This window comes from Scophthalmus maximus, chromosome 11 (genome assembly GCF_022379125.1).
Source record: "Scophthalmus maximus strain ysfricsl-2021 chromosome 11, ASM2237912v1, whole genome shotgun sequence".
NCBI lineage: Eukaryota > Metazoa > Chordata > Actinopteri > Pleuronectiformes > Scophthalmidae > Scophthalmus > Scophthalmus maximus.
Genome location: NC_061525.1, coordinates 18,772,956 through 18,789,065, shown reverse-complemented (window position 1 = coordinate 18,789,065; position 16,110 = coordinate 18,772,956). Strand labels below are relative to the sequence as shown.

General features: G+C 44.1%; 1 protein-coding gene across 4 annotated transcripts in view; it reads left to right on the top strand.

The window, feature by feature from the left end:
* The first annotated feature begins 222 nt into the window (after positions 1 to 222).
* lekr1 (leucine, glutamate and lysine rich 1) overlaps positions 223 to 16,110 on the top strand; it is a 64,519-nt gene continuing 48,631 nt past the window's right edge. For all 4 annotated transcript variants that reach the window (XM_047335723.1, XM_035623242.2, XM_047335724.1 and 1 more), the window contains exons 1-2: positions 223 to 367; positions 3,275 to 3,372. In XM_047335723.1, coding sequence (XP_047191679.1) covers positions 364 to 367; positions 3,275 to 3,372 — 102 coding nt within the window. In that variant the 5' untranslated portion in view covers positions 223 to 363. The remainder of the gene's footprint in view (positions 368 to 3,274; positions 3,373 to 16,110) is intronic.

The window sequence follows — 16,110 nt, the reverse complement described above, 5'->3', positions numbered from 1 at the left end:
TAAAAATGTGTATTTACAGTGTAAGTAGTTACTTATTCAAGTCAGTGTAGTGGAGTAAATATTATTTATATCTCAACTATAGTGGAGTAGAGGAAGTAATGTAACTTAAGAATAGTACTTGAAAAAACACTGATAAATAATCACACATCTAATGCAATTATAAATCATACTTTTATTTTGATAGAAAAACAACATCCGGTGCTCTCCCCCGGTAAGACAGGAAGTCCGCGTCTACGTGCCACGGTGCCAGTGTTACGTCGTAGCCATAGCAACGTCCAGAGAGTGGCTCACAGAAGGAGGAAAGTCCAGTTAAAAAGTATTTTGCAATTATTTTGGCCCCAGTTCCGAACGAAACTATTGATAATGGGTAGGTAAAGATTCCATCTGCTCTCAAGTTGATAGAAGTTTAAACAGAAAGTTGCATTTATGACTTTAGTGGGCGGCAGATGCTAAACTATCGGCCAGAGCGCGCGCTGATTTGTTTACACGTCGTCGGACCGACTTTGCCTCATTTGCTTCATTTTTTCAGACAACGCCCGTCATGTGATGATGAACTTATAATAACGGACGATGTTTGCGTCTAAACAATCTGCATGTTGGCCACAAAACACCGTGAGCTGATGTGGAGACTTTACGATGTGTCATTCTTGGTCAATGAGTTTATGCTAGCTCTTCAACTTACCGCCGCGGTGAAGTTAGTTTGAAGTTGGATGTTCGACGGATATTCACGGTCCCAGCCGCGACTTCCCACCCGGTGTTTGGCTGCAGGGTGACGGTTAGCTCACCTCCCAGAGCCCCGCGCTAAACCGCTGGAAGCTGATTTAGGGACCGTCAATAAATTACAGTTGAATTGGTTTGTCATGCTGACTCAAAAATGTTAGTGAAGATCATGAGGGGGAAAAAGAACTAAACTGATTTCATGCAACATATTTATTTGAATTGTTTACGTTATTTATTTGTCTTACATAAATATAATAATACAAAATAATTGCAGTTTTTTTACCAATAGCTTCCATGTCATGTGACCCAACGACTCCAGACCAGTGTCAAATTGTATTACTGAACTGGACGAATAAGAGTCGTCCTCTTTTATCGTATTTGAGTGCTGCCTCTATTTTATATGAATATTAATATTATACTTGATTGTGCCAGTGAACTCTTTTCTGACTGCTACTTAAAGTTTGGGTAGAAAAGAAAGGAAGGACACTCACTCATCTTAACAAGATGTCATGCAGCTGAACTCACTAAACAAACAATTATCCCTCTGGATAAACAAAATCAAATGATGTCAATTCTTTCCAGCGACATTTCTTCATCTGGTGTTCTCTCCTCCCTCGTGGCTGAATGCTTTTTGCTCCCTTCAGTGCCTTGTCCGTCGTCGTGCCAAACTGTGGGCCCTCGTGAGTTTATATGTTCGTGCATGTTTGCCTGGCTGTCACGACTCACGCATGCGTCCATGCAGAATAGATGAGTTTATGGACAGCTTGCCTCTCTCACATTAGACTGATTAATAGTTCAATCAGGGCCAAAGCGGACAAAATGTCACGGGGGAACAGTTGTCATGCGAAATCAGCCCTTTTTATATCTGCGTCCATCTAAAGGGATAGGCCTGCTTAATGCTGTCACAGGCCGTTACTAATTTATCTGTGTTGTGTGAGCCGGCGAAGGATCTCTGCTGTGTTTAAAGTGCAGAGCCTAGAGACAGTAGGGGGGCAATCAGCCTATTAGTGTGCGTGGGCATGAAGCCTGCTCTTTGATTGGGCAGGGTTTGTGTGTCTGCACTGGTGTGTGTGTGTGTGTGTGTGACAGAGACAGAGAGCGTACACAAGCTTGTTGACATGCTAGTGCTTAAATGTTTAGACAGTGTATCAAGTCAAACCTGCATGTTTTTGCATGGACTCTCATGCTCTGTATTTGTTTGCATTGCGCTTGTGGCTGAATCCTCGTGTGTCTGCGCTGTACATTTTCCCGTGTGTTTTTTCCTCTCACTCTATTTCCCTCTGATTGTCTGCGAGGGCATTTAATGTCTGGCATGCAGCCGTGCACCGGGGCCCATCTGATAAGGAGTGACCTCTGGCATCTCTAAATTAGCCAGAGGTATTTAATCTGAGGTCAAGTTGTGGAGTTGGCATGATGCTTCCCCCCCCCCAGTAATGGTGAGCTGATAGATAATTGCCCTGTAAGCGTGCACACACACAGATAGACAAACAGAGGCTGGGGTTGGGCGTGCACAACTGTTCTCTTCGCACGACCTGCTGCACCCACGGTTACATAGCCGACTGTACCTCAGTGGCCACTGTTACACAACAGGACATACCTAGAACACATTGTAAGTAAGTAAATGATCACTTTCATCATTATTTAACAACATGCACAAAAAGGGTTATTAGAACTTTGTTTTGATGAAAGTTTCCTCACTTGAGGGCTGAAGTGGTCCTTGTTAAACCTCCTGTTACCCTATAGAAGGCCAGGCTAATGTATGGCTGTGAAGTCAAAAAAACCTCAGCCGTGAAATGCCATAATCTACAGTCTATAAGCTTAATGCCATAATCTTGACTGATTAATCTATTGAACAGAGTGTACAGCAAATGGATTTAATATGGTGGACATCACGCTAAGGGATTTACCCTTCTATTAACCTCGGGGTCTAGGTGCTATTCATCAGTTTAAAAAGTTCCACCCACTTTCCTGAAAAGAGTGGTACTAGATTTTCCTGGGTAATATCAGGTAGAACACAATGTCTTTGATATCATGATTTTATTTTAAGTGATTCCTGATGTGTGTTTTGTCTTATACACAAACTTTTTTTCTGGAAGCTGCTACTGTTGGACTTTGCGAAATGAATGTAACTAATGTGGAAATCAAAGACAGAAACACAGAAATCAACTCTCAAAAGTTCAGCTGAGAAACTTCAAACAAACAAACAAACAAACAACAAAAACAAACCAAAATAGAAATGGACAATGTGGTTATTATTTTTGCATTTCTCGCTTAAAGGCTCAATATTTTTGTCAAAAAATGTAAGGCCTGCTCAGCAAAATCAACCAGCAAAAGCTTCGCTAATCAAATACATTATTCATAAAGTAAAATTGCCAAACATCCAGTTCCACATGTTTCGCAAATATCTGCTTGCACATTTTCCCTCTTTGTGTAGATAACGTGACCAACTAGTTAAACTAAATACGGAAAACAATACGATTGCAGCACCAAATGATAATCCATAACACACCATTTCCAGTGTAGCTAATTCTGCTGGTCCTCTGCTTGTTTCCAGGAGACGAGGATAGATCTATGGAGGCGGAGAGGGAGAAGGAAACGATGACGGTTCATCGCTGTCCTCCGATCCACCCACTGCCTGAAGAAATAAAAAAGGTAGGCGGTGATTCAAAAACCATGCTCCTGAAAAGGCTCGGCAGGTACCTCGCTGATTTTGTTTTATGATTTAGTTATATCTGAGCACCGAGACTCCTCCTCTCTCAGGAGAACTTGTATGATAATCACTTTCATCACACACTGCCTTTCAAACATGTTAATGAAAGACCAGACTGACACGGCATATGTTGTTCAGAAACGGGATCTTTTTTTTTACAACCCAGGAATACAAATGTGTTGAAAAAACGCATTTGTTACGTCCCGATGAGTTTGTTCACGCTGCACTCTTTCCATATGCTGCATATGAATCCATATGATTTGAAATATGAAGCGTCTCCTCCGTTAATCTCCCATCTGTTTTAAATGAATGCACATCGGACGCATGACGTGGCAACGACTGCACGACATTCATGTCCTCGCCCGGGTCAGGTGGCTGTGGCATATTCTCCATATGATATTCCATATGGTATGAATATAAATTAGCAGGTAATATGTCATAATATATCTTTCCCCCATTCTGCTTCTAGTTTTCTCTGTGCTAAAGGAAATTTCTATTTTCAATGCCCTTTTTTTTTGCAGTTTTCACATCCAAACCAGGCGTTTTCATATCATCACAAATCAAAAATATAATGAGCACGTACAAAACAAACTGAGTGGTTTCAACCAGTGATTTACCTCCAATAAACAAGGTGTAGGAGAATCTCCCTGCAGTAAAAAGGCAGAATCTTCTAAACAGAACAGTGGGCTGGTTATGAGCGGTTCCTCTGGGACTGCTCTGTCTGCAGCTCTCCAAAAGGCTGTAAAAATGAAGGCAATCATTTTCTGTCTTTTACTGTCTATCTCTAGTGCTTGTGTTGTAGCGCATCTGCTTTTTTATTCTTACCTCTGAAGGTTAATACTATCAACCCTACTTCCAAAGTCACTTATTTTTTTGAGCCAGCAGCAAAGTTACTCTCAGCTTTAGCTGTGTGTTTCCTGCTACATAGTCATGCCGTAAATAATTCAGCCCCCTGCAAATCATTAAGATCATAGTATGACTATAATATGAAATATGAATATGACTTGTTTACAACCTTTCTGTTTGTCCCACTTCAAGTGCATGGCAGTGAGATTACTCGGTGGATCAGTGACACTCTTCCTGTCTGTCTGTCTCAGTTCCTCTCGCTGTTGCTCTCTAGTAATTTCTGGAATTTCTCATTTAGGCTAGTAGGTGGCCACTAACAATACACCCACTGGCATTATGTGAGTGTGGCCATTCCATGCCCATGTGCAGATAACCCCCCCCCCCCCACACACACACACACACACTCTCGAATCCACCCCTTTGTCCATCCAACTCTCTGGCCAACAGACTCCAATGGGAATCCATTTTATTCATTGATTTCTGTAGTGGGCATCCATCTCTCCCCAGTGTTTGTTTGCCTGCATCTGTTTCCCTCCTTCTCTTTGTGATTTTCTCCACAAGAAGAACATTATAAACAGACACAGGGCAAAGGAAAGAGAGACAATATGGGAGAGACTGACATTTTGATCATAGCTCATCTGGTTCAGCCAAACCTCCCTCCCTTCCTCTGCTCCTCCCTCTGCCATCCACTCGGATTCCGAAAGGTCTGTGAAATAGAGGATGTTCTGGGCTTAGCCCCCTGCTGAGCACACTTCAGCACCATTTATTGGAGGAGGCTTAGGTGGCCGGGGGTGAGTGGAGAACCAAAAACAACAGAGGCGGCGCATTGCGAGCGCAAAGCTCTGGGCAGCGCCATGTGCGCCAGGCGGCGTGGGAGGCAGCGAGGAGGTGGTGTACTAACAGGACCATTTAAGTGCTGTTAATCCTGGTGTGCTGGGAGAGGGCTGGCACCGAGGTTTAGTGGTGGGCTGCTGAGAAGGAGAGCACTGTGGTCACACACACGCACACACAGACACACACACGCACACAGACACACACACACACACACACACACACACACACTGTGCCACCCACCCATACACCCATGCACAGGAACACATAGTCTTGAACTGTCATGCCAACAACATGCACATTGTGTGGGTATAGACAACACAACACACAACACCACAACACATTAAAACACCCAGTCATACATTGTACGACAGCATAGTTGAATAAAATCTCAAAGGGTGTGAGACCACCAACTACCAACGTGGCTTTTCCTTTTCGTGTGAATCGTCTCCCCGATTTCAAAAACTTTCAGGTTGATTTGAAACTTATTTTCATAATTTCATCCTTTACTAGGATTACGTGTGAAGCTACTGGTCCGGCAGCCTGTCTTCGTGATCTCCCTCTGTCCACTGCCTGCTGGGATTTTAACTGTGACGTCCATTTTAATCCACGGTCTCTCTGTTGCTTTCATATACCAACAATCTGCGCTGCTCTTGTGATCAGATGAGGTCGTATATTTTTTGACCTTGTCTTGGTGACTTCACGTCTTGATCACTTCAGTGAGATTAATGAGAGGATAGGAAACGGTTTGATTCTTTAGAGCAAAACCAACCGCCCCCCTAAGCTTAATGGTGACCTTTTCTGACTGTATTTAGACTATTTCAAATATGCTGAGAATGCATGCTACCTCACAGTTTCTGTCATGTGAACACAGTCACACTTCCCCTCAGTCTCTTTCTTTGTCTTTCTCAAGGGCACATTAGCACTTATCATTCAGGAACCCAAGAGGTTTACCGCCCCATCCCCCACCCCCCCTTCACCAATGGTCTTGGGATTGAAAACCAACTCAAAATGCTTCTCTAAGCAGGTGATCAGACTAAAAATAGTACTGCATTCAAAAATGCAAGGGGGCTGCATTGGCGTGTTGCTCGAGGCTCCAGTGGGAAGATGAAATTTGATCCAGGAAGTGCAGTTTGATAAAAACATCCGTTAATGTGAAGGTTTATCACACAGCAAAACACTGCCCAGATGTTGTTGTTGTTGTTGTTGTTGTTGTTTTTACACTGGATGCCCTTCCTGACGCAACTAACCGCATGTTTATCAAACTGTGAGAGGTGATGTTAATACTTTGATATATTCGTATTAGTATCGTTTTAGTTATGATATAAGGAAACATATTGTCTCCTATAGAATACACTGTTCCTGTTACAAGTAATCCACGTGGATGTTGTACTTGCGCCCATGTGATGGGACAACACAGTGCACTGCTGGACAGCCCTGTTTGCCCTCTGCTTCAGGGCCCCTGCTGTTCTAATGCAGTGCCGCTGTGCTACAGTGCTACTAAGCCTTTCGTCTATATCCTCCTCAAAACTCAGAACAAAGCTATTTCACTCCTCCCTTACTTAACAGATATTTTCTCCAACGTGTCAAAGTGACACTCATTATTCGGAAGATGGGCTTTTTCTCTCCTAACACGGTGTTTCAATCCAAATGAAGTCTAATGACCTCGTTTTAAGTTGCAGCGCCGGGCAGAGTGCACCATGGCCACTTTTTTATGCAGCTGCTGAGCACCTCTTGTCCTCCACGAGGTGCTGATACCACCCATTCACTTCTCAGTCTGAGACAAACTCAAACACACGGTGTAACAGGATTAGACGTTCAGGTAGCACAGGCAGATAGAGAGAGAGAGAGAGATAGAGAGGGAAGAAACAAGAAAAGCAAGTGGAGAAAAAGAGACAGGAGGGACAATAGTCCCTGTTAACTTCTCTAATGCTGTGGTATGTGAAGAGCTCAGAAACACATTGTAACAGGACAAGACGTTCGCTTCAGATATAATTAGAGAGTGAGTGGAGAGCACGGGGGGGGGGGGGGGAGGGGTGGAGAGAGAGAGAGAGAATAGGGAGCCGACTGTGCGAATTTGCAAGAGAGATAAGTGAAAGATGATCTGTTTCATTTTCCTCAGAGAGGCAGAATCAATGACCAGAATAAGACCAGGAAAACCAATAACACACACACACATGCACGCACACACACACACACACACTGACACACACACACACACACACACACACACACACACACACACACACTGCACGCCATGGCATGCATTCACTACCTGTCTGACTCTAGTTTCATTTATAATTGAGGAGGTACTCAGTTTTGTTAGCCAGTACATTGACATTATAGTGTGTTGCAGCCTGAGGCTGCCGTCCCTACTCCAGAGTCTCAGCAACATCGTACCCTCTCCTCCCTCTTACTCTCTCTCTCTTTCTATACGACCTACTTGTGGCTCTAGGTGGAAAGCTGACAGAGCAGAGGCACTGGACTGAGTCACAGCCGCAGAGTGTGTGTAGTACTGACTGGTCTGGCTCCCTGGCTGACAGCTGTCTGAAAAGTGTAGACTGTAGGTAGGAGTTCAAGCATTATGTGCGTGTGCTCTTGTTTTATTTAGGCGTCAAGGTAACACAATGTCTGCGTAGGCTGAGTAGCATTAGCCGCACATTAGAAGAGCGGCAGCTTCAGTCCTGTGTCTGCACAGGAAGTGTGCAGGCAGTGTAGGTAGAACAATTACAATTTAAATACACCTTAATGCAACAATCCATAAAGATCAGATAGCTGCATCCGCTTTGCATTATACACGAGAGTTATTTGCTCCATTCACACCTCAACACCTGTTGTGGAGCTCCACTTTTACGTCAGTTAAACTGTTTGCTGTCCCCGCCCTGCAGGCAAGACGCCGTCACACGTTACTCGTGTTGTACAGTCACAGTTCCACATGTAAGAGCTGCCGATGTGATCAGAGTCCACGCTGTGACCACACTGCCCTCTGCATGTTGACATGCAGGACAGGTACAAAAGAGACTGTTTTCAGACATGCACGGAAGTCCAGACATATTCCTGAACTTCTCACATACAGGGGCTGAATGTGAGAACGCAAATGTCCGCAAATGTTGTTCCAGACATATTCCCGGAACATTTCCCGCCAGCCCCCCTAGTAAAATTTTCAGCGAATATCCAAGTGAGCCAATGTGAGAACGCAGCAGGAAAATCTCCACAGAATTTACAGTGAGCGAGGTGGCATATTTTTGAGTGTGATAGATTTTCAAATAGATTTGATGTGAGAATTTAAGGGATGTGATGAAATCTCTGTATTTCAGGTTTCGGTTGAAGAACAGGTGAAGCAAGTGTGATGTAATAAATGTAGAGCAAAACTAAAGTTAGGTCATGGTTAAGTTTGATTGGGGCTTGTCATTGCGTTAGATCAATGGGGCAATCTTGTGGCAGCAGGGCAACGGAAAGGGAGACAAACTCTGTAACACACCATTCTCATATAGTCTGTATAGTCTGATATACACTGTAGTACACTGTGTTCTTTTGGACACCTCACCGGAGGCCCAGTTGCAGAAGTGGAAACACCGAAATATTCTCGCCAAACGTCTTGAAGAATCTCCCATTTCGCCGACGACTGCCATGCCTGATTCTGAAGACGTCTTCCCTTCCCTCTCCGTTTATCTCTTTAGTGTAAAGCGTAATCCTGAACCGCCTCCGTTGTGTCTTTCCGTGAGCCTGACTGTTGACCGAGGGCTCTCAACTGCTCTTGCTCTTCCCCTGCCTCCCTCCATCCATTATTAATGCGAGCATGGCAAAATCTTCTAGAGGAAAAGTGGAGGGGAGAGACGGGCCACATGTCCCAGGGAGCCACACTGCGCTACCCATTTCTCTCTTCTTTCTTTTCCTGTCTCACTTTCTCTCCCTCTCATTCCTTCAGTTTCCCCTCCTTAAATAATGGATAGTTTCAAACCAGACACACCCTTCCCTTCTCCTCAGACCTCAGGAGGTCGCTGGATAGTGGTAGCACATGTGTTGTCTGTTCACTCTAATCAGTGTATCTCAGACCTGCTCCCATCCTCCTCCTCCTTCTTCCTCCTCTTTGGCTGTTGTTCCTGTTCCACCCTTACCTTTCCTGCCCCCTTTTTCAGGCTGTTTTCTTAAATCACGGGGAATGAGAGAGAGAGATTAGGCGAGGGGGGGAGGTTTCATCAGGTGAATGCTGATCTGCAGTATAATGACTGAGAGACAGCGGGGGGATTATTGTGCATTATTGTCACGGGTGTTGTCTGGGGCCTGGTAATACAAAGTGACAATATTGCATGTTAATCCACAGGTCATAACAAGGTCACTGTTGCTTTTATGAAGCAGCTTCCGTGCCAGCCACTATGGAAGTTTTTTTTTTGAATGAAACTAATTAATTAAGTGTTCGGACCGATTCAGATCCCTGAATCAACAGCAATAACTCAAAAACATTATTAATTAATAGTTCTCGCACACCGGTGTATGCGATGAAACTGCACAACTGAGTTTGATTGAACATTAAATAATTTAAAAATCTTTAACAGTCACATACGCTGCTTTCAGACATGCACTGGAAGTCTGCAAATGTTACACCGTACATTTTGCGGTGTACTTCTCCTGCCGGCTCGTAAAATTTCATCTCCTGAAAATTGTGACTCTACCCAGGCGCCACTCCCTCCTCGTCTGAATGTTCTGGAAACCTTCCTGCTGTCGTGAACGCGTCTGACCCAGACATTCTCCTGCTGTGTTCCTGATATGTGAACAACAAACTCTGAAAAATGTCCCCTGATCCAATGTTCCGAATTTTCCAGAGTTCATGGAAACGGCTATAGAGAGAAATTCACTTCCAAAACAGGAAGAAATTACTCATTGACAGTAGCCTCAGTGGACCATTATCCATGATATTCACAAAGCTGTTTTAGCAAGAGGTACACGTCTCACTTTTTGAAGGGTGGAAAAATTTCGTTTCCTACAACTTCACACACCATTATTTATTTCATTGACTACCGTCATTTCTGACCATCACGGTTACTACTGCTTTCACAACTTATGCTTTTTCAATGTCGGTAGACAGCTAGTCCTGTCCTGGTTTGTGGTTGCTGATATAAATTCTTGGAAACCTCTGTAACGGAGGGAGAGGCACGTCGCCGTAAAGTGGATAGAACAGGAAGGTAAAAGATGAGGTTTTGATATTCTCGTAGAAGTTACTTCATCTTAAACATTCTGCCTCGCTGGCCTTTGGTGATGTAGAGCTCCCTGTTTTAGTCATTCATCCATTCACGTGTCCGATTCAGCGCAGAGTTAAACACCGCAGGTGATTGCGCTTGTTTCCTCTTGCTCAAGAAGGTTAAATGAGGTTGCGGCTTTCTCCGCTACGCTGACTTTCATCTAGTGAGACAGAATGTCATCTACTTCCACCTGGTTTAGAACTGCAAATATAAGCATATAAAAGTAGAATAAGATTGAAGGAGGGGTATGCTTGTTATTCGCAGACTCAACAGCGATGGAGGGAAAAAAAAAAATCTAACACGCAGAGATAGACAGGCAGGCAGACACATGCTCATAGTTCAGCCGGTGTTACCTCCTCTGGCCTCTCTTGGCTTAGTGTGCCGTGCCATGTTGTGCCGAGCTGCGTGTTGTGATGCGTGGTCTAGTGGGGCTAACGGAAGCACATGTGTTGTCTGCTAACTATGATTAATGTAACAGACTATACCCCCCACCCCCACCCCCTTCTCTCTCTCTGGCTCCTTTTTTTTTTTACACTGACTGCCCTGCTGTCCTTCCTTCACCCCCGACGTCTGCACTCAAGTCTGTGTTTCAAACCTGGGCCATGAGAAAGTAAAAAAAAAATATATATCATTTAATAATTTAATGTAATGTAATATAAACACAATATTGATGGTCCAGAATATACTCTTTAAAAACATTAAACACTGGTCAACTTTAAAATCAAAAACAGTTACATTATTTTACGATGGGGCTGATAAAGTTTATTGAAGTCTGGAAAGTAAACAATCTATAGGTTAAAATGGTTGAAAAACATCAAATGTAGGGTTTGGGATCCTTAATCCTCTGCATACATTGTTAGTGAGCTGTTGCAGAGCTGCTGTAACATTATATCCCTCTGGCTGAGGAGCACATAGTGCAGCAGGAAGCACGAACGCCTGTTTTCAGACAAGTGATTATCTCAGTGGGGTTGCACCATTAAAACTTAGAGCTAGTGTAAATTGGTTGATAGGATTTAGCTGTACCACGACCCAAACAAGAATGTAAACAGGACATCACTGTTTCAACAAAGGCTGTAACAACCTCTAACATAATTGCCTAATACTACCACCACCACTACCACTACTACTACTACTACTACTACTACTACTGCTACTACTACTACTACTACTACTACTACTACTACTACTACAACTGCATACAGTGCAGGTCTAAGTGCTTCAAATAATTGTTTGTATACAGTACATACATAAAACACATTTAGTTCAGTTTTGGGCCATAGAGGAGGCCTGCTTTTTTTCTGTTTGTTTGTGATGTGAGAATTTGAGGATGTTTTGTTATTTATTTATTGTCCTTACAACCGTCTTTTATATTTGTATTCATTTATTTGCTTTACCGCAATGTCATCCTCTTTTATTTGTATTTACTGTTTTTACGTGACGTTGTCGTCTTACTGCTTTACTAACTACCACTTCAAAAATATTTAGAAAAAAAAAGTAAATTCCTAACCAGCTCTAGGTCTTCTATACTGAAGTGAAGTTGTACAACTGATACTGCGAATGTTAGTTTTTGTCTTGTGCTCAGTGGTAGATGAGACTTTCCAGTGTCCCTGATTTGGAGACTGTTAAATGCACTGTAGTAGACGCAGTCGGTTCTTGAAGCTTAGCTATAACCTTAATAAAAATAAAAATAGAAATACACACACACAGACACAGAACAGAATGAATATAGTGCAGCCAGACCTATATATGCTGTCTGCTCTTCAGGCTAGTTGTATGTTGTTGTTGTGTGCCATGCCGTGCCATGCCGTGTCTCACCCCGCGTTTGGATGTGATGTGATGCGTGGCCGAGTGCCGGTCGAGGCAGCCATAGGTGATTTCTTTCCCTGCCACTGCCCATTCTCTGCTTTCACGCAAAGGAGCATGTGAGGTGGGCGGCCAGGCAGACGGGGAAGGGAAGGCAAGGAGAGAGAAGATATGCAAACGGGAGAACAGCCAGCCAAGCGACAAACATGCAACCCTGGATAATACCCCTTCCAAGCTCTCATTTTTATTACTGTACATATTTTTCTTTACTATCGCTCTGGCCCAATCACCCCGTCCAGCAGTTGGCTGTCTGCTCTGTTGACTTTGTCCTGACTTTTGTAGAGAGTGTTGCTGATCACTCCAGCGTCTGCTGCCTGCGTGTGCACATCTGTGCATATGACTGTGGATTCCTCAGTGCTACTCGTCCATACAGACACACAGACACACAACCCAGACTCTGACCATCTCTCACACACACGTTGATTCATCCATCACAGTACAGTGTGTCCCTGATCTGTCTTCCCCTCTCCTTTCTCCTCTCCGCTATTTGCACGCTTCTGCTCCCCCCCCGTTTGCACTTCCCTCTATCCCTTGTGACCGCTACTACCCCACCCTATTCCCTCCTACACGCACACACACACACACACACACACACACACACACACACACACACACACACACACAAACACACACACACACACACACACACACACACACACACACACACACACACACACACACACACACACACACACACACACACACGTACAAACACAGATTAACAGGAAGAAACGCACACCATGCCGTGGTCAAGGAGGTTATACATACACATACTGTAAATATTTCTACACACATGCCCACTGCTACACTCTAAGTGTATGTGTGTGTGTGTGTGTGTGTGTGTGTGTGAGTTTATGAACTCACAGACACTTGTCATGTGATGTGGGGTGCGCCATGGAGTCCAGATGAGTGGAATCTCAGTGTTGGTTCTCGCTACACTGAGCACCACGGGGGGTCTTTACCGTCGCAAAAATCAACAAAGCCGCAGTCACGAAGCGCTGTCTCGATCTCACATACATACACACACACACACACACACACAATCTGGAGCACACGCATACATACACTAGACACATGCGGCCAGACATAATCACGCACACACAAAAAAGCAAAAAGGGGGAAAAAATTCAACAAAAAAAACACCAAAAGCTCTCACATGCGCACATGAAGTGACAAAAGCTCACAAAAAAACATTCTCGTTTTGACACGCAAACAGAAGAGCACAGCTGGACAGGGTTTTTTGTAGGACTCGCACACGCACGCACGCACTCCACAAGCTCTCACACACTGTCACAGCCGAAAAAAGAAAATTATTTAGGAAAATTAGTGGGAAAAAAACATGGATAAGTCCCTTAACTACCTAATCCCTTCTTAAATGCTTGCGTGATCTCTCTCGTGTGTGTGATTTCACAGACAGATTGAGAGGAAGGAGCTAAGCAGAAAGAAAGAAGAACGCATTTGCTAGATTGAAAGAGAGAGACAGAGAGACAGAGAGAGAGAGAGACAGAGAGAGAGAGAGAGAGAGTTCAGAAGGATCCAGGTACGATACGAGGATGCTCTCCTGCCTTTGTTTTTCCTCTATAAATCCGCCACCCACCAATATCACTTGATTAAACCTAATCCTAATGCCTCTAATCCTTCAGGCACCCAAAAAAAGGCCTAAATGCCTTGTACCCCTCCATAACATCTCATAACAGATTTCAATGTTTACTCAGCCGTGCTTCTATGAATGTAATTGTTGGTGTGGGTTGTAGTTTTTCTAGCCTCCCCTTGTGAATCACACAAAGGCATTCAGGGTTTTTCATGTACTGAGGATTAGTGGAAATAAATTGTTTAGTCTGTCTGTTTGTGAAGATCTGCTCTGGTCCCCAGTTCTCTATTTCTGCCTGCTGTGTACAGTCTGCACAACATCTCTCCTTCATTAAAGGCTTTGACATTCTACTTATCTGACAAATAAGATTAAGGGGACAAATGATTTTTATCAGATTTTGGCCAGGTCGCTGTGGCTGATAAGTACCCCACTCCCAAAAAAATGTAGTTCAAATGCCAAAGAGAGATTTTTGTTAAGAAATCCACAAAGAAACACTGGAAATGTTGGCTTCCATATAGAAGTAACACAAAGAACAAAATAAAAGGAAATATTGTCTTTAAGTGCCTGCATTTGTTATCAAGAATCTTTGAAAATTCTTAAAATATAGTTTCTATCAAATATATTTCCTGTTCTCTACTACAAAAAGATGTTTTGTCACATTGGAATGTGATTTGGGATTTGAAAACTAATTCAGTACTGTGTGTTTGCCATTTGCTGTATACGTACGTAGACAGTGTGTGTGTGTTGCATGCTGCATGCCTGTTGGGTCAGTTTTTGGTCACGGAATGCATGTTTTGGTGAGTGTATGGACATGGGTGGGGGTACTGTGAGTGTGTGTGTGTGTGTGTGTGTGTGTGTGTGTGTGTGTGTGTGTGTGTGTGAGGGGTCCGTGTTCGTGACAGTGACCCACTTTCTGGTGTTTTGATGAGCCAGATGGGTCACGGCAGCTGTAGCTGAAGAGGCGGAGGTGGACGAGTGAGAGGAGAAGGCAGGAAGATGAGGAGGAGAGGGAGGGAGTGGGCAGTTGTTTTTCGGAAGAAGAGGAGGAGGAGGAGGAGGAGGCGGAGGAGGCAGGATCGTGGGACAAACGCGAGGAAGAGGGAATTCGTGGAGGAAGTGGAAGGTTATGCAGAGATTAAGGAGGCAAAGAGAGGTGGAGTGATTTTCAAAGGAGAGGAGCTGTCAAACTGGGGAAAATTAGATCTTTTTACGTGTGTTGTCTGCAAAGCAGTCCACCTCCACCCTCAGCACATGAGACAATGAAGACACACGCAGACAGTAAGGGAGCTAAAAAGGCATCGCATAAATTAAACATGTCTCTCATCCTGGCAAGACACCAACCAGCCAGAAAATGTCCCCACCCTACTCTGATGCCCCCCCTCACCCCATCCTGCCTGCCTGCCTGCACCCACTCCACCCTTCCTAAATGTTTCACATCAGGCGAGAGGTAATAGCCCCATGTTTAATTGATGGAGCACAGAGGCATTGTGGTGGTAACACGGATTGTGGAGGGGGTCACAAAACACAGACACACACACACAGACACACACACACACACACACACACACACACGCTCGAACACAGAGGAGCCTCGGTACCTGTTAGGTGTAGACACGTGCTGGAGGTTCAGTGACAGTTAGAGGTGGAGGATTCAGTGTTAGTGTTTATTGACCGAATATACAGACAGAGACCGACACATACACACATACACACACACACACACACACACACACACACACACAAATCACTGACATACACCCTGAGGCATTGTGCATGTTTTGCATATAGCATGTTGATTTTATAATAAGCCCTTTTGTAATAGATATTTATTAACCCTATATATAATAGAATCGCTGCTGCCAGATGAATTGAACCAGTGTTGTGTGTGAGTGTGTCTCCAAAAATGAATGTTTTAAACCGCTTTTGGCGGCGGGCCAGCACGCTAATGGAGTCAATCAAGGCGCTGAGTGAAAAAGAGACGGACAACTCACAAGGGGAGCCATAGAAGTGGTGCGTGCACCAGAGGACAAAGACGTTTGGTGTGTCGGAGAGGAGCATCAATTGGATGCTGGCATGCAACATTTAAAAGGACAACAAGACCCCTTCTCCTCCTCTGCCTCCTTTTAAATCGTTGTTTTTTCAGAGCACATCCGTGTTTCATTCAAACCATCCTCTCTCTCCTTCTCCTCTCAGGTATTTTTGGCAAGCTTGCATGTGTGTGTGCGCGTGCGTGTTTATGTGTGTGTGTGTGTGTGCGTGTGCGTGAGAGAGCATGCGGAGGGGCAAGTTTTGCGGTTTGAGTGCTAAGT